This window comes from Centruroides vittatus, unplaced genomic scaffold (genome assembly GCF_030686945.1).
Source record: "Centruroides vittatus isolate TY-2023 unplaced genomic scaffold, ASM3068694v2 contig_882, whole genome shotgun sequence".
Classification (NCBI taxonomy): Eukaryota; Metazoa; Arthropoda; class Arachnida; order Scorpiones; family Buthidae; genus Centruroides; species Centruroides vittatus.
The window spans coordinates 3,819,154-3,846,068 of record NW_027122574.1 but is presented as its reverse complement, the minus strand read 5'-3'; the positions used below and the strand labels follow the sequence as shown (position 1 = coordinate 3,846,068).

Genomic DNA, 26,915 nt, shown 5'->3' with positions numbered 1-26,915 from the left:
ATTATTATGAATGCAAAATATTATTTGGTTTTATTGAGAATTGGAACTTGAACAAATGGGTCAAGTAATTTTGTCTAAACTTCCTTAACTGCAAAAATGTAATTGCTGTTTGCAATCATTAATAGCCTTATTTTGAATTGTATTATCCAAAGGAATTATACTCACAAGATTTAGTTTAAAAAGTGTTATTTAAATCATAAATTTGTGCCATCTATAAAAATATAAAATACAACTATTTAAATTCATTTTTTGTCTTTCGACACACTAGATTTCACTCGATTTAAGGATTAAACTGAAAATTTTAACAGTTTGTTGTGTAATTGCAATGATTGATCAATGAAAATAAATACCTGCTATAACAAACAAAATAAATACTGTTGTCTAGTGGTGATTCATTATGCTGAGTTCTTCCTGATCTCTTCTTTCATTGATGTTACTCAACAGTCTCTCCAGAAAATTATTGAACTCTTGTCTGACAACATTTCCATCATCCTCCACATTGGTCTGTATCCAGTGGACATGCGAAAACAAACTGGCTGAAAGGAGAGGCACACTCATGACCAGATTTGATTATTACATTGAGATAGGTCTTTGTCTACTTACATAATTGCGAGAAACTTCCTTTTGTATTCCCAGGTATTTGGTGACAAAATACGATGCATTGGTTGTCTTTTAGATTCTGTGCCTGGACAAAATTGGCATACCTGCAAAATAAAATTTCATTAAATTTATAAATTATGTAATAATTTTTGATTATAAGAATAGAAATACAACAGCTTATAAAATTTTATAATTGTTAAAACTTAAAAGATTGCTCAAAATTACATAAAACATAAAAATTGACATGTATTCTGAATGAATACTTAAACTTAAATGCAATTTTTTTTAACAAACCAACACCCCTGTTGAAATTCCATTATTTTAACCTAAATAAAATGAAAATTTCATGCTTTTTGTGCTGTTTTAAACAAAATTAAAAATATTCAGCATTTTCGAAAATAAGAAATTTTAGAAGAAACACAGTTCTTTGTCATTAGAATTTTTCTAAGAACCACTTGTTTCGGTCCATGCGTGATGATAATCTCACAATAAAAAATCCTGGATTAAACGAGTCTGATCACAAAATTTGGATACAGAAATCTTAAAATTCCATTACCACATGTCCATTTCTTTTTCTACGTTTGGATGATCGGAACTATATAAGAATATCACTCCATGAGCATCTTTCATCAGAGCAGGCCAACATGCTTCAAACCTGAAATAAAATAGTATTTACGAAACTATTAGTCTTGTATATTTTTCACAATATATCTCATTAAGTTTGATTGATGCATAATGAATATATAAAGAGCAAACAATTCAAACTTGCTTGAAAGCATTCTAAAAACTGCTGATTTACATATTTTTGCCTGTTGTAAGATTAGCCCAGTTGCATATACTATGTAAAATACATTAAATTCCAGACCATAACAAATAGTGTAATTTGTAACAGATAGCCTATTTTTTTCTGGATATCACTCCAGTATATAGGTTTGAATCCCATTCCAGATGATTTTAAATAATTAAATAAATTTGTAGATTCTAAGACCTACTTTTATATCCATTTTCTCTTGTACAAAAGAAAGAAGTCTTATATACATGGTCAGAAACAACAATCAGCAGTCTCACAAGTAGACCACTCTGGTTTGCACTATGATTTTGAAATAAAATATGTTAAAAAATATGATGAAGACAATTGTAGACTGAAGATATACAATTGTCTTCATCTTCCTCTTCTGTTGTTTACAATCACCAGGAACAATCTGAAAACAGTTTTCTCTTAAAGAGAGAAACTTTTATTTGAGGTTGCACCTCTTCAAAATATGTAAAAATGGATAAAAACATCCTCTGTCAACAACACCAATGCCATAATTCACGACAACAGCTGATTAAAATTAAGAGTTGACTGACAGTATTTATCTTAAAATACAAAAAATATGTATATTGACGATACAAAATTGCCTTTGTCCTCCTCTTCCATTGTTTATAATCACCTGTGACAATTTTAATCAACTATGGTGACAATTCCAATGCCATAATTCACTACCAGAGGACATTTTTATCCATTTTTTTATGGAGGCACAGCCCCAAATGAGGTTGTTTCTGTAAGTAAATGAAAACTGTTTTTGATTTGTTGCTAGTGATTGTAAATGATGGAAGAGGACAATGAAGACAATTTTGTATCTTCAACATATATATTTTTGTATTTTAATGTAAATACCATCAGCAAATTTTTAATTTTAAAAGTAATTTCTTACCCAAATTCTAAGAACAAATCTTAATTAATAATTGCTCCAAAAATGCCAAATCTAACTATTTCCCCATTTTTATAATTCTCATTCTTTTACAGTTTCTATTCTAATATTTTCTAAAGAAAAGCTTTTGCTTTTACAAATAAAGCCTAACATGCTAATCACTAGTTGTTCTCTTTTGTTGCCAATGAACTGTATCTGTCCACAGCATCTTTTCTACAGTTAAGAAGAAGATACACACACAAAATAAATTTTCTGTATCCACATCTCTTGCTATGCAACTACATGATCTTAAATATATGCTTTTTCTGTAATATTACAATACAATAAAACTTCAATTGTCTAAACCAAACCTTAAGTGAATACATTATTTTTCTTCTATTATAAATTATAAAAGCATTTGCTGTGAATGTACCAAGCACATGAATACTGTTGTACTTTTAACCTCAACCTTACCAAGAGAATGGCCAATGCCAAGGTGATAGTTGAATATAAGAACAAAGAAAGAAGCAACTGCTATAAAACAAAAACTACAACACTTCTCAAAGAAAGTCTAAAAATGATAACAGAACCAAATAATTTTGTAATATATGTTACATTTTATTAATTAAGTTCAATGTCAGATAAACTATTCATAATAAAATGTAATACAGTAATATACATTTTTTTTATTCTTCAAACTATTGTATACATTACCATGTAATAAATGACGTGCTCATCAGTGGCCGAGCAGTTCTGTCGCTAAACACTGGGAGTTCGGTCGCAGGTTAGCGCCGCGCTCGAACAGGCTGGCCACGTAGAGTTTTCCTGGTTTTCTCCACGTTTGTAACACCTGAATAGGGACCAGTTTCCCCTTACAAGACCTCCCAGAAGGCATTTCCCCTCGCATAACATCATGCCCCAGAGAAGGCAACGGGAAACCACTCTGGATGTAACTTTCCCTAGGATACACCTTGGCACATTACTAACCACTTACTAACCTATGCCAGGTGTTTGCCGACGTCAGGAATCTGATGTGGCATACAAAGAAGAAGAATAAATGATGTAAAAATTGCTATTCTTATGTATGATTAAATTCATTAAGGTGTAAAAAGAGACTTAAAAGTGACCTGCCATATAAATAATAAAGTCCAAAATAGCCACAGCTATGGCCATCCGTTTTATCCAAGTTTCTGGCTTTCTGAGGTACTGTAGGTCCATATTACCTTGGATAATGAGGATTCTACTGTATTAATAATTCATTAAAATCTTGTATTTTTCCACTCAAATTGATGTTCTATAAAATCTAGTTATGCCTTCACTATGTTGATATCAAATATTCAATTGCAGAAAAGAATTTTTGTCACTGATAGAAACATCAACCACTATAAGTTGGCTCTACAATTTATATTTATTTTAATGGTTTACGTACTTTGTATATAAATTGAAATGTAGTAAAACTCACTTATGTGGCCACCTTCAGGGTGTACAATTTGTTTGGTCACTTAGGTGGGATTATGAAAAAAGCTGACACAGAACTGTAATTAGAGTACCAAAATGAATCCTACAAAAAGTTTATTATAGATTATAAAAGTAAAAAAATAATTAAAATAAAAAATTTACATAATACTATAAATTCTTTTGTAATATATTAACAGTGGATAATGAAGTATTGAAATACATGGTACTGGTACATGTACTTACAGTGAAATCAAGCTCTGCAATAGGGTTCATTCAAATACTAAACAGAATCTTAAAAAATTCAGACAAAATTATTAAATGGAAATTACTAAATATGGAGAAGTATCCAAGTGTCAGAAAAGTGTTAATAACTAAACTGGCTTTTAGATGAAATTCATTGATATTTTCTTTGTGTGTTGCAAGTGATGTAGGCTAATTATCACCGATTTATTGTAAAGGAGTAAAAGTCTTCTGTGTCTAACCGTTGCGATAAATCTAATAAAAATATTGGATAGAATAACTAATCACCAAAAACAATAATGGATTCTACTAGATATTAAGCAAACAATATAACCGATTTATAGTTGTATTTTTACAAATATAATGAGGATTTTGTATAAAATGATGGGACAAATACATAATTGTCTTTCTTTTTACTAAATTTTGGAGATTAATTTGTTGAGTATAAATAAAGATTTATTTTATTTGAATGTCATGCATTGAAGAGATTTCAGCAAACTGTTTCAAAACTTTAGCAACAAAGCTCAATTCCATTTAAAGCTCTTTAAATGGAAATGAGCTTAGGAATGTGCGCTTTTCCTGTTCTGTTGGCCACATAAATGGGGATAAATGTCACTTTTGGATACTTCTAACTTGGTCACCTTATGCAATTTTGCAGAATTTTAGTGTATTTGTATTTGTACTTTACATCATTATTCACATACATAGCAGAACTGTTACAAATTTTTCAAATTTTACATTTAACTTTGAACTTAATCCATATGTTTCTTTCAAAGGAATACAAGAATACTATGCAACATTATATAGAGTGGGAAAGAAATTCACTTAACACTCCTGCTACAGAATATATTGATAGAATGTACCCAAAGTTAATTCACTCATGTCAAACACCATTAGACTAAGGGGGAAACAGATTGATGTGTATTACATGCATGGCCGCCATCTTGATCGTGGCTATATATGTAACACACATCAATCTGTGTGTAAAATTTTATACATAAATACATAATCAATATGGTCACCATCAAGATGGCCATATTGAATTTTCAGTTCATGGCAAGGAGGTCCTGCTGTGACACATCATTTAGGGTCAGGATTTCACAAGGAATTGATTACAAAGACATTTTATTGACCTACCTCACACAGTTACAGAGTTGTGCATGTTACATGATATGCGCAATGTACATTCTACTTTTTGTAGCAGGGGTGTTAGTGACTTTTTTCTCACCCTGTGTATGTGTATGTGTATGTGTATATGTGTATAATGGATTTTTGGAACAATGGATGATTTTCGGCACCCTGAGGAATAGTAGCACGCATAGTAGAATCTTGTTTTAACAGATTGCTCAGGGTACTGAAAATCATCCACTGTTCCAAAAATCCATTATATCATGAACAACGGATTTCTCACATTCCCAGGAAAATAGCCATTTGAAAAAATTTTCGTTTTTTAAACCCTCTACATAAAAAACACCTACTTGAAATTATTCAGTCTCTTGAGATTTCTATTCTTTATTTTATATAAACACACATATTACAAGATTGTACATTATGCCATAAGAAAGCTGACAGAAACTGTAAACTGTAAGCTGAAAAGTGACAAAATACATATAATCATTAGCACTTCATAATATGTTAAAAAAACTTGTCCATCCTGGTTTGCTTTGGTGATGCTGTGATGAAGTGATATTTCTGGGTTTCTTTTGGTGGCATCATCAGTATGAAATATTACCATTATGTTAACACAATTTCAAGGTGTGATATTCCTGAACATGTGTCTGCAACAAAGATTCTGCACATCTTTGTTGCACACATGTGCATATCTAGAAACATTAAGCTGAAAGTAGCACTAATCAACACACCACAGGAGGGCACTAACGTGTGGCTTCAATGTTAGCAGTGAGAACCACGATGATTATGTGCTTAGCAATGTATTTTTTGAATTCAGTATCCAGAAACATCCAATTATTAATTAAAGGTTGAAAAAAATACAATGTCTACTGGAGATGGAGCTAGGAAAAAATCCATTATTCTGATTTACAGATCTGCTAAAAAGAGATAAAATTACATTGATTTGGTGGGACCTGGAAATAAACTCTGTTGCTCCACAAACTGTTAAAATGAGATTCTATATACAGTCGATTCCATTTAATTGGGCTACTGGTTAATCAGGGCAGCCATTTAATTGGGCCAAATCTCAAAGAATGGAAACCAAACTAATAAACTAATAGATGATTTAAATGCTTAATTGGGACAGAAGAAAAGGAATTTAGCAATTTTTTACCGTATTAGCCCGAATATAATGCGACTCCAAAATTTTCATAAAGATATTTAGAAAAAAAAATAATACTCATAAAAGAATTCAAAGAAAGTAAAATTCAATCAGATAAGCATTTATTTAGGTATTTATAGCTAATAACACAGGTTACATTCATGTCAATAAAATTAAGTAATGTAAAACAAAATTAATATTACGTAAGTAACAACAAAAAACGGAAATGTTTATTCAGAATCTGAACTGTTTTCAGAATGAGAACTCATTGACTTCCGTTATTCATTATTGACTTTCGCGTTAGGGGGTAAAGCGGGTCTATTGACAAATTTTCTCGCAGTAGTACGAAATTTCTACTGACTTAACTTGAATGAGTCATATTTCTTCCCCATTTACAAACAAACCCGATGGCAATCAGTGAAACATGAGATAAATTACAGTGAGTTGAAATTTGATACGTTTATTTTTTGCGTTTTACGTATTAAATTACATTAAATTCGACACAAATAAAGCATTTTTGTCAATATAAAAATATTTTACATTGTTTAAAAGTAGAGAAAATAAAGAAAAGAAAGATGTAATAATAATTTTTCGAGCGAAGCCAAAAATTTCACAATTTTAAGATAAAAAATGGCGTCTGTGAGAGCCCACGTGACTAAAAGGCGGTCGAAAAATCGCGTGACTAATGAACTTCGAACAAGCAGAGACATAGTCTTACTATAGTAGCGCTATGCAAACAAAAGCGCAGGCCTACTAACTAGATCACATGGTTGTTTTGAAGTGGTCAGTCGAGCTAGGTCTGACGTTCAGTCGCGTTTCAATCTCTGTAGGAAAATGTCCTTGTTTATATTACATTCCATTACTTAAACCCCGAATTTAGCGCGAGTCAATTTTTTAACAGAAAATAAATGGTCGAAAAATATCGCGTTATATTCGGGCTAATACGGTATATATTTTAGGGATCATCTGAAAATACTGTATATCAGCAGTACGTACACTAATGTCATTTAGGCCTAATGGTTAGCAGAGACAAAGCAATTTTGTCTTTTTCTCAAACAATTTGGTTTTTCTGGAGGGAAATTAGCATAGCGGGATGTATCATACCACAATCTTGTCTGAGTTGGATCTGAATTTGAGCTACTGACCTTGCTTCGGATTGGATCATTGTTGGGTCAGACGATCCATTTAAAAGTGATGGGATGAGGACCCCAGACAATTTTTTGAGTGTTTCTCAACAAAGTTTGAAGAAAGCTAGAGTTCCCTTGAAAGGTCTCTTAGTGTCAATTTGATTTAAAATTCTTAAATTTTTGCCAAGAAACAATTTTATGCCTTCAAGTAAAATTGCATTGCTGGATAAAATTAAAAGCCAGCCATTGAATAAAAGCCATTACAGACTTGTTGATATAACTGGTGTACCTAAATCTACCATTGCTTGTCTCCTACAACAAGAAAATCAACTGTGTGAGGAGGGGGCATTACAAAAAAATTCCAGGAACATCCAAAAGAAAGTATGATGGAAAGGATCCAGAAGTTGAAGAAGCATTAGATTGATGGTTAGCAAATGAGGCATAAATATCAGAGGTCCAGTGTTGAAGGCGAAGTTAGAGGAGATCGCTAAAAGCTAAGCCACAATGATTTTAAAGCAATGATGGTTGGTTGCCTCGATGGAGAGCAAGACACAATATCAAATACAAAAAAGCGCATGGCGAAAAAGGCAGTGCAAATAACGTAAGTGCTGAACAGTGGCAAAAAACTACTTTTTAGAAAATTTCTGTTCAGATGATATTTACAATGCTGACAAAACTGGCCTCTATTATTGTGCTATGATGGATGGCTCCCTGTGTTATAAGCACATTGCACTGTCAGGGTATAAGAGAGCAATGGATAACATTACTGTGTTATGCTGTGCAAACATGACAGGTACCGACAAATGAAAACTACTAATTGTAGTTTTCATTTGTCGGTGCTAAGCCTCAATTGCTTTAAGGAGATAACAATAGAGAGTTTACCAGTAGAGTACCATACCAACAATAATGCATGGATGACTTGTGAAATTTTTTGCAAGTGGCTTACAAGTTGGGATGTAGAGTTACAACTTAAGCAAAGGAAAATTTTGTTGCTTCTTGATAATTATGCTGCATATCATCATTTAGATAATCTCAAAAATAACTTCCTGGAATTTCTTTCTCCTAATACAACACCCTTAGTGCAACCAATGGACATGGGGGTAATAAAAAATTTAAAGACATTGTATCAAGGAAAATTGGTAAAATACATACTGGAATCTATTAAAGAAAACCTAATGACAAGTTCATCAACAGCCAGAAAATCAGTGCAAAAATTTCCATTTTGCAAGCCATACAGTTTGTCGCTGACAGTTGGCAAGCTGTATAAAAGCAGCACAATACAAAACTGCTTTGCTGCTTGCGGTTTAAAACCTTTGGATGTTTCTGAAATTTTGAACAGTGACGAAAACGAAGGCATACTGCAAGTTCCTATCATCAGTAATAAAGAATTTTCAACAATAGATGACAATTTACCATGTTACGACGAAAATGAAAACTTTGAGGATGCAATTGTTGATGTCATCAATTCCAAATGTCAAAAATTTGACAAAGAAAGCGATGATGAGTATGATGACCCACCCGTGCTTGTGACAAATCATGAGACAAAAAAATTTATAGTCGGGTTAGTGTTATTTTATGCAAGAAGATAACGAAGAAAGCCCCACATCTGCACTAAATATCTGTGTTGATTTTGTAGAACTGCAAAATTTCAGAAGTAAAAAACAGACTAAACTTGATGCATTTTTGCAAAATTAAAATTTAAAATTTATCATGAAAAGTAAGTGTTATTTTTTCTGCACAATTTATAGTACAAATATTTTCTGTATTTTGCTTTAATAAAGCTGATTATCATTTTTTTTACTTATTTATTTATTTACATATTACATATTTTATTTTAGAAATTATTATTAATATATAATTGGCTTGCTGTATAGTAGATTCCAATGTTAATCCATCTCTGTAATCCAAACACTTTTGGTACCCATATCTCACAGCAATTTCTGGTTAACAAAACTATTTTTTATTTACAATTGAACTACATATGCATTCGGGTTGGTATAATGTACTCCAACCCCTCCTCAGTGCTAGTTCAAATAAAAACAAAAAAATCTAAATTAGGACATGACAATGGTATACCATATAAAATACAGCAAAATTAAAAATACCAACATTTACTTTTCATCATTTTATAAATTACAAAAATATGCTTAAAATAGGAAGTGAGAGGGCAAACCTTCCTCATCCCCAACCTGTATCCAAAATACAAATTGTAACCACCATATTAAATTACAGCCAAATTAAATAAAACAATCAGCAAACCATTACTTACATAAACAGTTAAAATATTTTCCATAGGTATATAACAAACGCTGCTAAAATATCAATAAAAATAAATAATCAACATACATATGTAGAGGCTTGATACACTTACAATATATTAAAATAACCGCACCAGGATTACAAAACCAAAATTTTTTTTAACATGTTGAATCGTAATCACAAATTTTAACCTATATTCGCGCCATCTATCAATTCATACCAACGGTAATCAATTTGCATACCTTGTGAGTTATTTATTAAATTATTTTTTGTTTTCTTATTTCTAGGTGTTCTTTAAATTTTCTTTTATAAATATCTTTTTCAAAATGCAAAATTTTTATATTATTACAGTTAATTTTACAATTATAACTACAGTAGAGCGTCGAAAAGTGGAACCAATTGGGGACTGGGGTCTTCCAGTTAATGATTTGTTCCAGTTTCCGACTTTGTACGAAAAAATACATTAACCTGTCCGATGTTCAAATTTTTCTCCGTTGCGTATCGCTTCCTGTTGAATTTTTCTCCGTTGCGTGTCGCTTCGTGTTGAATTTTCGTCGATTTTAAGCCTAACGAAAATTTTTATAATAATCATCGAGGCTATCGATTCGTTAAAAATTATTTCTGCATTTTGTACAAAAAATAAATATATTAAAGAATATAAAAAACATGAAAATTATACTTTAGAAGTAAATTTAGTATCAAAAACATTCGATTCAGCACGACACAGTCCAACTGAAAATCGTTCCACTTTCCGGCCATTCCACTTATCGACGCTCTACTGTACTTGTATGGTCGTACCACGGGGAATTACTGTACTTCAATTGTGTAGTTCAATTGTAAATAAAAAATAGTTTTGCTAACCAGAAATTGCTGTGAGATACATATACCAAAAGTGTTTGGATTACAGAGACAGATTAACATTGGAAATTATTATTAGTTCATTTAATCAGGGCAGCTGCTTAATTGGGGCAAAATAGATTAGTTCCAACATGTCCCAATTAAACAGAACTGACTGTATATATAATGTACACACATATATACAATGTGTGTACATTAAACATGTGAAAAAATACAACTTTTTAAAAATTACTGAATTGTAGCTAGTATTGGACTAACACCAAGTCCTCATAATCATACATTTGTGTGTTTTTGAGATCCTTAAAAGCATGAGGCTAGATACAAGAATTGATTTCTTATATATGCAATCTTTGATTGTTGGATAATTTTGTTCTTTCAAACTCAACACTTTAATATCCCTAAATCACTTTTTGTATGCCAAATGTTGGAATATTGCATTGTTCTTAAATCAATCAATGAACTTAGAACTTCTTCAAATGCATCAAAATTTGAGTATTACTACTATTGTTACTTAGCGCATTTAATGAATTTTGTAAGGGTTTGTGCCAGAATTTCCTAGCCAATTGAGCATCGGTGACCTTTGACAAATATTAAAGTTTAGTTTTAAAATAACACAATAATCAATAATAAACCAATAAATTAATAAAAAACATAAATATCTTCCTTTACTTGGTATCACCGCTACAATCCCACAGCTCCACTTCAGCTTTGACAATTCGTCCACTCACATTGATGGTATCACTTTCAAATTCCAATATTCTGTTAAAATTTTTGTTTTAATCAAAATTTTACTATAGTATAAAATTTTATATATATAATACATTATATAATTTTATTATATAATACACAGAAAAAGTAATATATTTATAAGTCAGAAATTGCAATTCACTTGCAGTCATAATAATGTATGACAACAGAATCATCATTTGTAAATGATAAATAATTTTTTGACACAGTCTGCTGATAGAGTTTAATGAAAGATTTTTTTTCTTGTTCTTTTTGGTATTAATCAAGAACATTTATTAAACCAATAGATATAATAAATCAACATGTTTATTTTTCAATAATTTATGTAGACAATTGGAACAATTGTGCTTGTTTCAAATGAGACCACTAAGAGGGATTTGCTGTAGTTTAAAGTAGACAAGTTTGAAATTGGCTCTTCAAGTGGACCTATAAGAACAATCTATAATTCAAACATGGCCATTGGATGATTTGATACATTTAAATATCCTTGTGCTGCCTGGGCCCAGAGAAACCCACAAAGTCCTTCAAAAAATAATAATAATAAACAATAATGATTTTTATAAATTTAATGACATTTCCATAATTTTGACAAGATTTAAGTAAAATAAATTCAATTTTTTTATTTAAATATCAGAAAATAATACTCAGTGACACTATAATAGAAACCTTTTTTTTTTCCAGTCAAGTTCCATCTTGCATCACAAGTAGTCAAAAATTACTATTGTTTTCACAAAATTTATTTATAACACTTAAAACTATATTACTTTTTCTTTGTTTTAATAATAGAATTGATTTCATTCTTAAACATTTCAATTCAAAAATTTATGATAAAATGTGTTTGTAGAACAAAATTACAGTGCAAAAATATGGAAACTTTCTAAAAAACACAATTTAAAAGACAATTTAATACTTTGTCTGGTTTCATTTAGCTGAGACAAGTGCAATCATACTTCTTTTGTAATTCTTAGCCAGGCTTCCACAGCAGTTTTCAATAATGCAACATCTTATGGCTCTGCCTCTGTCACTTTTTTCTTAATTTATCTTCTATAGGGTTCCTATCAAGACTATTTCCTTGCAAGTCTAATAGTGGAATATTAATATTTGGTTAAACCAGCTAAATAGAATGGTGCTTGCTCTATCCTGCTGATAAATAAAATTCAAACTTTTCTCCCATCTTCCACTCCTGTTACTAGTGAATATTAAATGATCTAATATTTTAATGTAGCCAGCAAAATTCAAAGTGTTTTCAGTCAAGCGAAGACTTCCAACACTATTAGCGCAGATTGTACCATAAACCATGAGAATAGCTGGGAACTTCACTTTCTAACTTACACAAGCTGCATGATATTTTTCATGTAGATAGTGAATAAGTTGTAGCTGCCCATCATTAAAAAAAAATGACACAACAACTTTCCATTTTTTAGTTGTCCAAGTTTTGTGTTTATCTGCCCCCATAAGTTGATAAGTTCTTTCAGATTTTAATCTGTTTCATTCTTCAATAGTGAAAAAGTGAAACAATATTGAAGTGAAAGAGTTCATAATCAACTTTGTTATCACAAAGGCACAAAATCTATATTAAAATTCCCATAGAAACTTTCTATAAAAATGAGTTGCATAGCTCCTAGCTGCTAAAAGATTTTATTTAAAAAATAACTTTTATATTGTTAATCATACTATTAATTACTTGCCTTCTTAACCTTTAACCACAAAATTTAATAGCATTACCTGTCCTTATACACAAGCTACCATGCCAAATTTTGTTTCTTCATCATTACTCCATCCTGAGATATTAAACAAAATAGATGCCAACACACACACACACCCATGAAATTTTTTCTTTTTTTTTTGGGTTCAGGTCTCAAAATGTGGAGATTTGCAAAAAACTTGGAGGGTTAAATTTGACACAATTCCAATATTTTTACTTTTTATGTATATGTTACCAGCAAAACCCGATTTTATGCCAAACTAGTTTTGCCTAGGCCAAACTAGTTTGACGTAAACGTGTCAGGCCAAACTAGTTTAGAATTATTATTCAAGTATATTAATGGTTAAATATATTAACAGTTAAAATAAAATTAAAAGGCAATCAATTAGATGAACAATATTTATTCAAACATAATCTACTTAATTATAAAAAATGGGGTTGATGTTACCCTAGATATCAAAGGTGGCGGCTCATCTCCGATTTCCAGCAATCAGAAGACAGGGAACAGTGGGGATGCTTGTTCTAACCTAACCTAACCTATTCTAATAAATTACCATAATTATTAGCAACCAAATTATTAGACTAGGTTAGGATAGGTTAGAACGCGCGTCCCCATTGTTCCGTCTTCTGATCGCTAGAATCGGAGACGAGCCGCCATCTTCGATACCTTTTTTTTTTTTTTTAAACTTCGCCCTGTGGGCACTAAGAGGGCCTCTTTTAGTAGGCCCATTATAGGTTCGGCCAGGCCCACAATGGGGCGACCGGGTGGTGAGGGACGGGGCCCGACATATCCGAACGGACCACCCCCGAAAAATTCCTGGGAATTTCTCGACTCGTTCGGATTCGATCCCAGGTCCCCCAGAGCGGTAGGCTGCCACCTTGACCACTCGGCCATCCAGCCGCTTATCTTTGATACCTAGGGTAACATTAACCAAAAACAGTATTGATTAGAAGTGACACAACACTTGTACAAAACTATAAAATAAAAATAAGCTAATCGGTACTTATCAGTTTGTATTTTTTTTTAACCATGCACTTTTAAAGGCCTTTTTTAAAGACTGTAATTAACTTTCGAAAATATTTTCAAAAATTCAAATGAAATAATAAAAATAACTTTTAAAATCAAACTAAAATTAAAAATGAACTTATTTGTGTTTTATGATGAACTTAAATTAACCATTAATATACTTGAATAATAATTCTAAACTAGTTTGGTGTATAATTTTGCCAGTAACATATACATAACAATTGGGAAAGTAAAAAACATATATAAACTTGTAGATCATTGACAATGGCAATTACATTCTTAATTAAATAAAATATTGGTTAATTGCAGGAATGTTTTTATCTTACATATTCCCATTAATTTTCCATCAATCCAATATTAGTGTATAACCATTATATTATATTCTACTTTAAAACAAAGTTAAAAAAGTAACTTAAACAAAGTTAAAGTTAACAAAGTTAAAAAACGATTGAAATATAAAATAAATGCAAAATTAAAAATATATATATTTTTTTTAATACCTCACTCCCTGCGTTGGATGATATTCACCTGTTGAGCTGTCTGTAGCTTCAGCCAAAAAATTGCACACCACACTTTTACCACTCTAAAATATAAAATGTAAATTAATAAATTTAAATACACTATAAATTATTATTAAATGACCAATGATTTAATAACTAGTATTGTTGGTACAATCGAGACCATGTTGTTATTTATATTTGGTATACTGGCACAATGAAGTGGCGTTTTCTTAATCAACACTGGGCGAGTTTTCCATCTTTATTTAGTTAGTCTAACTAAATAAAGATGGAAAACTCGCCCACTGTTGATTAAGAAAACGCCACTTCATTGTGCCAGTATACCAAACTAGTATTGTTAATAACATTAATAAATAAAAGTCTTAAAAACTTTATGAAAAAGTCATAAAAATGAGTTGAAATGTTATAAATATATGCAATTTGATTAAATAATTTACTATATTTAATAAAACGTTTTGAAAATAGATCTGTTATTTTATTTTGTGATCTCATTCGTCAGAAAATGCTGTAACTCCTTCTAGTAGTCTATAAATAAGCTAGAGAACAAAATATTTTATCAAAAGTTATTGGATTTAAATGAAAACAATACACTAGTATTTTTGCAATTTTCAAAACAATAAAAATATACCTTTAAAATTCAAAAGAAGTGCCAACAATTAAGCTATTAACAACCATATTGATTGCTAATAAAGTGATTGTATTGTTGTTAGAGACTGAATAATATTGTTATTAATTTTAATGTGTTTTAGAATTCTAAGCTAAAAGTTTGTTGTTTTGTTATCACATTTGTAACATTTTCAGAATGTTACCATCTCTTACTACCAACCAGAATTCTAAATTTATACATTTATGCACACTAACATAAGTAGATTAGCATATCCGAAATTATAATTAACTTCTGGTAGATTTGTATAATTTTCTAGACAAGATTTTCTCTTTGCTGGGCACCATTACCATCCTGCTATATGAACAAAATACAAAATACTTAAAGGAACCAGAGATCAAGAATGATCTTCCAAAAATTTTTTACATGTAGCTTTGAATAATTTTCAAAATTAAGAAAAGTTTAAAAAGAAAAAATTGAACAGTAAAAGTGTTTAAAGTTAATATTTTTCTTTTTACAAGTAGGATTAAAAGTCCTAATAGGGCATGAAATATATTGTGAATGCAAAGTTATTTGATAATTTATACTTAATGCAAAGCTTCACCATAGCTTAGTAAAATTAAACTCTTCACTAAATATATATATGTATTTTGCATGTGTGTCAAAGGTCAATGATGTGAAATATAAAATGACATGAACATACAGCCATTCATTTATACAAATTGCCAAAGTAACATGATATATTTAACCAAATGTTCATGTCACTCCAAACACATTAAAAATTCATGTCTTTCACCAGATATCATGTTCTTTTCAAATAAGTATCGTAGACAACGACCAGGCATTGATATGAATAGTAGTCAATCATTGGCTATTGTTGAATATTAATATGACAAATTTTTTTTGTGGTTCATTTTTTTCTATAGCATCACATATCTATGGTTAAGAACATTTACATAGTCATAAAACACCCATGCACAATATATTTATTTTTGGGGACCTACTAACTTCCATCATTTAAAAAAATTAATGGGTGTGAACCTAAATGGAACAAACTCTATTATAGGCCTGTATTACTTTCATACCTTCTAAATAAGATGGTATTGTCCTACATAATAAATAAATATAGTCTATTGTATGTCCATACCATGTCAAACTTTGTATCATCATCATTATCCCATCCCAAGATATTAAACAAAATAAATGCCAACACACACACACACACACACACACAACCATCAAAAAATATCTGCATTTCAATTCTAAAGTTTATGTTTATAAAAAATTTAAAATTTTAAAAAACAATTGTCAATAAATATTAATATTTATTTATTCTTAAATGCTAATAGATAACTTCTTGTTGTATGTATTTACAAAAAGTATTTAATATGTACATTTATATTATGATTTAAAAATGCATTAATCTTCAGCTGATTTGAATTCCATTGGAATCTAATATCTTCATTCAGATGAGTGAATTTGATTCACATATATTCATATATGACATGAAACATATATAAAATTTTTAAAAGAAATTGTTGCAATTTTACTAATTCCACTTCACTAAACACTGAAAATAATTAACAAGTTGGAAGGACTATATATTACATTAAGTGCAATTGCTGCTTTGACAATTCACATCATTAAACAAGCAGCTCTGGAGCTTTGCTGTTTTAATGCTTTGCCAATATTGTCTGGTAGAATAATATTGATGTCCCTGCTGTCTATTCATGTCATTACCCAACACAATGTCCAAATGTCATAAATGACTATATACTTACATCATTGAATTTGAATTGACACTAACGTATATATATACACATTCTGAAGGATCACTTCCAAATCCATAATTGCTTTTGCAGATTTGTTCATAAAAGGATGAGGTTTAAAAAAAAAAAAAACATTTTTTCATAATGTAATTTATTCATTTTTGTAGTTATACAGAGTTTAATACATTAGAGCAGACTAAGGAGGAATTGAATGGATACAAAAAAAAATGTTATATACAATACACTGTTTTATTAACATAACAGCATTTTCTGTTTGAGTTTCCGAACAGGAGAGGTTAAATTCCCAAAACCCTGTGTGCATGGCCTAGATACATATATATCTAAACTAATTATATCACTCACATATACACAAATTAACCAAAAGCAACAGCCACCAAATAGTTTACAACTGTAGCAGGATGCCAGTTCCCAGAAGAAATAAAAACCTTGACATCTTTTGATTTAACTTTCAGCATTTTTCTAAATGCCATCAAAACTGAATACATTACACAAGATTTATTTGATATAATAATTATTTCTTTGAAATTATTTAATTTTGCACAATATTTAAGGTAAGTCATTTCATTTGGAAGTATAAACATTTACTTGGCATCTACAAATATCTCATTGAAAAAATGGACTTCAATCCAATTTGTGTAATATTTACAAGTTTTTTCTTAAAATGATGAAATTATTCGAATATTTAAGGAATTTAATCAAAATTAAGCATTTCAAATTATTTATAGATGTTTATAAATTCAAACTGGTTAATGTTACCTATGGTTCCAAGATGGCGGCTCGTCTCTGATTCCAGCAAATAGAAGAAGGGAAACGTGGGGTAGCACGTTCTAACCTAACCTAACCTATTCTAATAAATTATTTACCAACATAATTATTACCAACAAAATTATTAGAATAGGTTAGGTTAGGTTAGGTTAGAACGTGCGTCCCACTGTTTCCTTGCTGGAATCAGACGAGCCGCCATCTTGGAACCATAGGTAATATTAACCTTAAAAAATTTATTTTAATAAGTATTAAAACGAAACGTGAATCTGTCAATAATAACAATTAATATTATAAATAAATGGAAAATGTTTCATACAGCGCTTGGTCCCACGACGAGTATTTTGGTTTTAAACATTTTAAATTTCCAACCAAAAATATTTCCGAATTACAGACGACTCGACGGAAAAGCCATCTTGCGGCATAACTTGTCAAAAGCTAAAATTAAAAGTTTTGTTTTTATATAATTCCATATAATGTTTATTATTAAGTTCCATTAAGTTGTAATGTTTTATACCAAGTTCGACACACGAATGTATAAAATCAATTTTAAAATAGTAATTTTTTTTTTAACTTTCTATGCTTTCTGATACTATAATAGAAGTGGCCGGATGGCCGAGCAGTCAAGGGGCAGCCTTACGCTCTGGGGAACCCGGGATCGTTTGTTTGTTTGTTAAGTTATGGCAATGCAACACTTAGGCGATCTGCCCAGGGGGATATCTTCCAGGAGGTCTTTTAAGGGAAACTGTTTTCTATAGAGCTAGTGGAAGGAACGACGAAACTAGATCGAGGCGCCTCTAGCGGTGACGCCGAGTAACAGAATCGGGGCTACAAAGCCGGCACCAGTGTTGTTCTACCTAATACTTTTGTACTAATCTAATATCTTTTTACTTGTTCCAGTACTCAAGATACCCAACACCATTTTTCTAGTACTATTTATGAAATCCTATTTATAATATCTTTCCTTTCAATTTAGTACCTTTCAAAACATTAATTTTAATTCTATATTTCTATATTTTTCTACTTTACTTTGGCAGTAAATAGATGTTTTTATTGCTTCCTCATTCAAGTGCAGCAGTTGAACGTATTTTTTTGCAATTAAATTTAATAAAAATTAAACTACAAAATCGAGTTCTTAAAAGCAACAACGATAAAATGTTACACTTGAAAACCATCATCTGCTTCAACCGTACAAAAACATTCTAGTGAGGAAGATTCTGATGATGACGATCTTACCAGTGATTTTTCAATGCGATAATTTTAAAGTTCAGTACTTCATGTTCATTTCTTTTGTTTCATCGTTTTGTTCATTTGATTGTCGTTGAGGAATAATAGCATTCTCGCAACATATAAATTTATCCTGTATGAATTTTGTATGTTACATGTAAAACTATTTATATTTTAATAAATAGAAATTTGATAAATTCTAAATTTATATATTATTTATAAGTATATATTTAATAATATATAATATATACATACATTCGGCAGTTTAAGGTCAAAGTAATGCCTGCATTAGTCAATACAGTCACTTCTCGACTTACGACGGGGTTCGGTTCCGCAACTTCGGACGTAAGTCGAAATGGTCGTAAGTCAAGAAGTGACTGTACTTCAACAAAACAGTTAGCCATCTTACACAAGCACACGCGAAGGGTAACTAACTACAGAACAAAACTAAAGATGACGCAATCAATCGCCAAAAGCGTGCAAGAGATATATGTATATGATATATATTCCACAAAACCTATAAAAAATTGATACATTTTAAAAATTTTTTAATGAAATTTTTCGTCATAAGTGCGAATGGTCGTAACTCGAGAAGTGACTGTAGATCATTGGGACTGAGCAGTATTAATATTCTTATATTTATTATACTCTTAATTTTGTACAATTTAAAGGGTGGTGTGGAAGAAGTAAACTATATATCTATTTCATGGTAAATAATGAAATTTGTAACTAACCATATATATAAAGGAACTTCAATAAGGACCATAGCAATAGCTAATAGTATTGTATTAATAGGGAAATTCTGATCCTCATTTCCTCAAAATACTAATTTTGCTTCTTACTCCTTTCTTCCACAGATCTCGTAAATTCAAATATCACATCATATGCCAATTAATATCTGTCAGATTAACAAAATAACATAAAAAAAGAAAATTACTAAACTTTACATTAGAAGACTAAATTTAAAATAGAGCCAACTAAGATTAACAGGAGATTGGAGATTGGTTAGAATGCAATACATCATTATGTAATTAACCTCAGGAATTAACCCAAAGACGCTCGTGTTTTCCCGAAATAGTTTCCTTTGCCTGAGTACAGGTGGCGCTCAACGCAGTTCTACTAGCTCTATTTAGGCGGAGACATGGAGAACAGTGCCGGCCCCAGGCAAGTCTTAGGATGAAGCGAGATCCTATTATGGCGCCCCCTTGGTTGCCCCTAATTTATACCAGTGATGCATGCAAGAAACTTGGAAGATCTGGACAACATCTTAATTAAGCATCTGTCTAATTTGTCGATTGAAAACACCGTACTCGTTGGCATTGCACTCCTCACAGTATCTATAGCAACAGTTCATATAGAATGAAAAGAAAAATATATGTAGGATTAAGGCAGTGGCGTAGCGTAGTGGGGCGGCAGGGGCGGCCCGCCCCGGGCGGCACTTTTAGGGGCGGCATGTTTTCACAATAAATAATAATAATATCTTGTAAAAATTTAAACCATTTCATTTCATATTTTTGTCGCACCTACGATTCGCACCGATTGAAATGAGCACGGAATTTTTCATTACTTATTCTGTGACGAAACTAGGGAATTCCCTTTTTTTAAATGAATGTATAATAATGACATCTTGTTCATTGTAGCGACTGACAACACTGTCTGTACTGACTTGTAGGGATTCCCCGTATTTTATTTAAGGGGGGCGAAATTTTCTTCCGTCCTGGGTGGCTGACACTCACGCTACGCCACTGGATTAAGGTACATTTCTTTATCACAAATATTACTTTTATAATGAGATCACTCATTGGTATTATTTTAGTTACTAGTAAATGAAATTTCAGTCAATATTCATTGACAAGATCAATAAGCATTATCAACTTTGGTACTGGTACTTATTTATTATGTTCACTAATTAATGTATTAATGTAACGATACTTATAAAATTCTCAACTATTCAGGCTACAGGCTCCTAATAATAACAACAATAATAAGCTACTTAAATCACCCGGAGAACAAGTTTTAATTAAATCGCTACTTACGCACTTTTGCATTTGCAAATTTTTTTATGATCTCCTCATACGATAATGTCTGAGCTATATCATTTTCAATGGACAGCAAGGCTAGATCAGAAAGCTTGTCTTCTGCAAGAGTCGACCTAAAGTACAGTACTTTATGATTCAATAAAGAAATTACAATTTAAAAAAAAACTGTTTTTTATTTAATTCAAATCTTGCGTACATTTTGAGACATCCTTTATAATACAAAGTAGGTAAAGTACAGTACATCTCATAGGTATCTCTGTAAAGTATAAAGAATATCTTAACGAATAAAAAAATACTTACTCACACGTCAGCTGACAAGTGAAATTCACGTAGAAAGCGCGGGAACACGCTCGGCAGTGCTGGCGCTTCGAAGTGGACTAGCCAACTAAAACGGCAGCGCTCGTGGCGGCAACACTGGTAACTAAGGCGGGGGTGGAACTCCGTTCATGCACTTTTCCCGCGCGCATCTCAACAGATAAAGCCATTCACATACTGGCCACACGCTCGCAATCTAAATATCGAAAAGTGAAAACAAAATTTTTTTTATAATTTTCTTTACCACTGAGGCGCCATATAGGATTTAGCGCCTGGAGCGACTGCTCTGTTCGTTGACTGTAAGACATTCTGATAGCATAACTTGGCGTGCAAAGGGCCACAATCGTTACAAATTTCACTTTGGATTTTCAAAAATACAGATAACATTATTTTAGAATAAATGAATGATTCGACATTTCTATAATTTTATTTATTAGAAAACAGAAAGCTTTATTTTAACTTAAAAATCATAAAGTAATCCTGTTTCTAATGAACATTATTATAATAAAATAATCCTTTGTGAAATATTTCAAACCGATCAATGTTTTTCGTAACGCGTGACGTAAAAATATGACGGAATCATAATACCTCACGCGTTCCAAACAATACATTCTAACAATACGTAACGAATTATTAGAATGCATTGTTGACTTTTTCTGTTGTATGTGGCTATTGTTAAGGGTAAATTTGTTCGAAAGTTTCGCGTTTCATTGAGATTTCAGAACAAATTGTGATTAAGTAATGTACGGGAGGCAGAAAGGGCTCTCTATGTCGCCTTTCTCTTAGGCTTGCTCGAGTAAAAAGATGAAATTTCCCATCGGCCTTTTTATTCGAGTCACTCTTTACTCTTCACTCAAACTAACTCTTTGTGTTCTGCATCATTAAGGCTCGCTCGGATGAAGACGAAGACAGCATCCCGTTCTAGAAAAGCTCGCGGAAGGCGAACAGGCCCGCGTAGGGCGAAGAGACCTTCCGTGGGCGAAGAAAGAAGATACAAGAACGGGTCGAAAGCAAAAGACGGTGAGGCTTTCTATGTTTCGTTTCTTTAAGGCCCGCTCGAGTTAAGAGGCCGACCGGAGATGGAGAGGGCTTTCTGTGTCCCGTTTTATTAAATCGCGCGCAGGGCGAGTATTTTTTTTTTTTTTTTTTTTTTTGTTTTAGGTTAATGAGGTTCGGTATGAGATTGAACTAAATTTCGTGACCCTAACGTGCATTTTATTACGACCAGGTGTATTTATAGATTTCCGTCTTTTTTTATTACTAGTTGTTGTAATATTGCATTTCTCAGTTCAGATAGTAATAATAATATGGTGAGTTTCGAATAGCTGAATCCAGAGGTAATTATGAATATTTTCATCGTGCGAGTTAGAAAGAACTCGGCTCGACAAGTGATGTTGGTCACTTGTGGAGTTGGATTCTTTCCAACTCTTGGTGGAACTCCGAAGCAGCCACCTCCACGTGGTGAGTTCTGGGTTGTCGTTCGTCTGGTAATGACGAACGGCAGGCGAAGAGCTACTTGTTCCATTTTATCCATTCGGCGCCGCTGCGCAGCTTTCTTATGCCGATTGACGTTGAAAACCCTAAGTGTTTCGGTGTTTGGTTGAAATAGTCGAGTACAAAATCAAATTTAAATTTATTATAAACTTCTGATAAGTAATTTACGATTGTCCCTCCTGTGATTTATTAATTCTAAAACTGAAATATTTTGTTAAATACATTCTATTATATTAACTCCGGCTTTCTTGATGGGTCGGTATTGACCTTTCAGGGGTCAATGAAAGTTTGCGGGGATAGTTAAGACTTTGCAAATATTTACAATTTTACACATTTTTCTTCTTGCTTATAATGTGTGAAAATTTTGTCCTTTTACACATAAGATTTTCCACAGACTAAGTACACTCGAAAGAAATATTCCATACAACTTGGCAAGTAAAATGTATTAAAAACCTGTATAATCTAAAAATAATAATTTATATATATTATATATATATATATATATATAAATTTCTATTATATACGAATCAATGAAATGCCGTGATAATTAAAATCGGCGTAAATTTTGAGCTTTTTTTCAGGCTTCGAGCAGACCGCGTTATATCGAATCAGCGTTAAGCGGAGTCTTACTGTATTTATGTAAATGAGAATGTTTGTTTATTCGCTATATAATCTTTACTTTAAATTCCAGTATACATTTTGGCCTTTACAATGGCCTTTCTCAGTTGATCTGCGATTTTTTTTTTCTCAAGAACTCAAAAATAGATCTAATGTCGGTACTTATTCTGCCGTTCATTTTTCATTAAACTAACAGACTTTTATCTTAAAGATGGAAAGTTTCTTAAGAAATGGAATTTTTTTAATTGAAAATTTCTTGATATGAATTATATGAATATAAGCTCTCTCTTCTTTGTAGATCATTCGGAAATGTGGGCGGATTATCGTAGCACCCACTTTGGAAGGCCCGAAAAAATTTAATAATAAATACAATGTGAGAAATGCAAACAAATTAAAAGTGAATGGTTATTAAATGGCTGAAGAAAATAATCTATAGAAATAGGTAATAAAAGGGCGCGTTTTTTTATGCAGCGAAAGTGTAGCGAAATGACGTCACGAGCAGCGTTGGCCATTTAGAAACGGGTTCCAGAGGATTAGCTGTACAGCGCTTCTCGAGCGCTGCATAAAAAACGCGCCCAAACTCATAAAAGTGCCATTTCTGAACGATGCCACCATTTTGAATTTTATACATAATAAATTAATAAATTATAGAAAAATTTAAATACGTTCGAAAATGACGTTAATTAAAGTTTATTTTAATAATATTTCATTATAAATTATTAAAAACTTTATAAATAGTAAATAAAATTTGGCTGTAATTTGTCTATATTTTTTGTTTATATTAATCGCTATTAGAAGCGATAGAGGGATATTGGTGGGTGGGAACGTGACTTTTAGTAGGGAAGTGAACGGAAAGGAGTGACTCACGAGATAAATCGAAAACAATATGACGACTTGGAAAGCTGCTGCTGCGAGCGGCATTAAAATTGATACGAGTGACGGAGGTGACGATTGGGAAACGGATCCAGACTTCGTTAACGATGTAACGGAGGAGGAACAACGTTGGGGATCTAAAACTGTTGAAGGATCGGGAAGAACTGCCGGAGCCATTGATATCCGTCAGTTGAGAGATGAAGTGGCTCACGATGACGCAGAAGTTAAGAAGAAAGAGATGGAATCGGGTCCTAAAGCATCGTTTGGTTACGGTGGAAAATTTGGTGTTCAAAAAGATCGAATGGATAAATCTGCATTGGGACACGATTACATCGCAAAAATAGAAAAGCACATGTCTCAAGTGGATTCTACAAAGGGATTTGGTGGAAAATTTGGCTTACAGAAAGACAGACAGGATAAATCTGCTGTTGGATGGGATTATCACGAGAAAACTGAAAAACACACTTCGCAGAAGGATTACGTATCAGGTTTTGGTGGAAAGTATGGTATTCAGCAGGACCGTGTGGATAAGTCGGCAGTTGGTTGGGATTATCACGAGAAAACAGAAAAACATGAATCACAGAAAGATTATGCAAGAGGTTTTGGTGGTAAATTTGGAGTTGAAACAGAAAAACAGGATAAATCGGCAGTCGGATGGGAATATCACGAGAAAACTGAAAAGCATTCGTCTCAGAGAGATTATTCACGAGGTTTTGGAGGAAAGTATGGCATTCAGTCTGACAGAATAGATAAATCGGCCCATGGATGGGAAGAAGTAACCAAAACTGAGAAACATCCTTCCCAAATGGATATGAAAAAAGGATTTGGAGGAAAATATGGTGTGGAATCTGATAGGCAAGATAAATCAGCTCATCCATTTACTGAATTGGAAAAACCACAGTCGGCTTACGAGAAGCCACAAATTACAGGTGGATCCGAAAAGGCTAGTAGTTTACGAGCTAAATTTGAAAATATGGCTAGATCGGAATCTGACGAAATCAAAAAGTGTGCAGAAGAAGAGCGTACAAAACGATTGGCTCAAGAACAACTGGAGAGAGAACAGGATAAAAAGAGAGAAGAGAAAAGACAGAATAGTTTAATAGAACAAAGTCAAGAAGAATCAAATCAGCTTCCACCTGTTGAAAATAATCAAACTTCTCAGGAACCTATAAAGATTCACTCTCCTAAAGAATCAGATGCTACAATGAACTATGTTAATAATGTCATTCAAGAACAAGAACATCATTATCCAGTTTCAGACAAAACTGAAACCAATAAAGTAGAAACTGTTTTTCAGAATAAATCTGAGCTTTATGAAAATCAAGAAACAAGTACTGAACCCTTACAACCACCCGACGAAGAAATGTATCAGCAATTGGAGGCACCACCCGACGGAACAGGACTGTCTGCAATAGCACTGTACGATTATCAGGCTGCAGATAGTGACGAAATTACTTTTGATCCCGACGATATTATTACAAATATTGAGATGATCGACGAAGGCTGGTGGAGAGGCGAATGCAGAGGACAGATTGGTTTGTTTCCAGCAAATTATGTTCAACTGATTCAGCAGTGAATTGCTAGAGTAAGTATTATATATGCAGTTTCCACTGGGGTAGAAATCGATTTGGAACTGGTATTCCAAAAAAAGGCATTAATTGAAACAAAGAACAAATCTTGGGAAGGAATACACTTGACAATAATAGCCTAAATTGGTCAAATTTTGCATCATACTAAACTATTTGCCAAAATAATTAAAATATATTTGGTATTTTTATCGCAGAATAATGCATTCAGTAATTTTTAATAAAGACACGTTGTTGTTATATTGAGAGAAAAACATAAATATATAACATATAATTTGTTAAGTGGAATATTTTAAGTATTCCATGTTTATTAATGGTTAAAATGTTTATAAAGTGATTCAAATTAAAACTATATTATTATATTTTTAACTTCAACATACAAATAATTGATTTTTTTGAAGAAAGTAGTAAAATATAAATTTACTATTTTAATTCCAGTTACAGGAATATATCTAAAACTAGAATAAAGTTTTATAAATTGTTTTTATATATTTGTATACTCAATTGTTATGAGGCCATAAAATGTTTCGTTTGTACTTATTTAGCTTGGTTTCCTATTTTTACTATTAATTTAAAACTAATTTAATTTTTATAACATTAAAAGCTAACAGAACAAGCACAAAGTATGCTTAATTGTAAGAATCTGATTATGATTTTGTCTTTAACTTGAGAAAATAGTTATAAAGTATAGAGGATATACCAAATGTTTGCAAAATATTTTCAAACATTTATTAGATTGTGAGTATTTTGACCTTTGTATATTATTTTCTGTAGCAGATCAGTACATGTTTAAAAAGATCATAATGAATTTGTATTCAGATTATAAAATTAAAGTTTATATCATGTTCTTATTCATATAATTTGAATTAAATGTAGAAAAGTTTTTCATGGTTTAAACAAAAATTAAGATGAAAATAAAGTCAAATTGAATTATACATACAAAGACAACTTCAATAAGAATTTTTAACTTTTCAAATTTTTTATCCTTATGTGAATTCATATAATATTTAACTAGTGAAAACTGATTAAGATTGCATTTGAATGCAATTTTAACAACTTTATCTCGTGACAATTCTGAGTAAAGAAATTTCATTCTAAATAAATAAGACTGATTCAAATTGTA

The 26,915-nt window shown here is 31.6% G+C and overlaps 2 protein-coding genes across 4 annotated transcripts in view; one reads left to right on the top strand and one right to left on the bottom strand.

Annotated features, from left to right (window-relative positions):
* LOC136983522 (intraflagellar transport protein 22 homolog) overlaps nucleotides 1-18,071 on the bottom strand; it is a 39,116-nt gene extending 21,045 nt beyond the window's left edge. Inside the window, exons 1-6 of one of the 3 annotated variants that reach the window (XM_067280289.1) lie at nucleotides 17,960-18,071; nucleotides 14,467-14,549; nucleotides 11,157-11,246; nucleotides 1,157-1,255; nucleotides 604-704; nucleotides 351-536 (exon numbers count right to left, since the gene is read on the bottom strand). In XM_067280289.1, the coding sequence (XP_067136390.1) occupies nucleotides 382-536; nucleotides 604-704; nucleotides 1,157-1,255; nucleotides 11,157-11,246; nucleotides 14,467-14,549; nucleotides 17,960-17,998 (567 nt within the window). In that variant the 5' untranslated portion in view covers nucleotides 17,999-18,071 and the 3' untranslated portion in view covers nucleotides 351-381. Of the gene's footprint in view, nucleotides 1-29; nucleotides 537-603; nucleotides 705-1,156; nucleotides 1,256-11,156; nucleotides 11,247-14,466; nucleotides 14,550-17,959 lie in introns of those variants that run through there. The other 2 variants (XM_067280287.1, XM_067280290.1) reach the window with 2 other exon arrangements.
* A 6,073-nt stretch (nucleotides 18,072-24,144) lies between these two features.
* Cortactin (cortactin) lies at nucleotides 24,145-26,652 on the top strand. Its single transcript, XM_067280224.1, has one exon. It carries the CDS (start codon nucleotides 24,220-24,222, stop codon nucleotides 25,780-25,782), a length of 1,563 nt encoding a protein of 520 aa, XP_067136325.1. The 5' UTR covers nucleotides 24,145-24,219; the 3' UTR covers nucleotides 25,783-26,652.
* The last annotated feature ends 263 nt before the right edge of the window (nucleotides 26,653-26,915 follow it).

Excerpts from the sequence above, each read along its gene's own strand:
- Cortactin (XM_067280224.1), top strand. The coding sequence starts at position 24,220 with ATGACGACTTGGAAAGCTGCTGCTGCGAGCGGCATTAAAATTGATACG.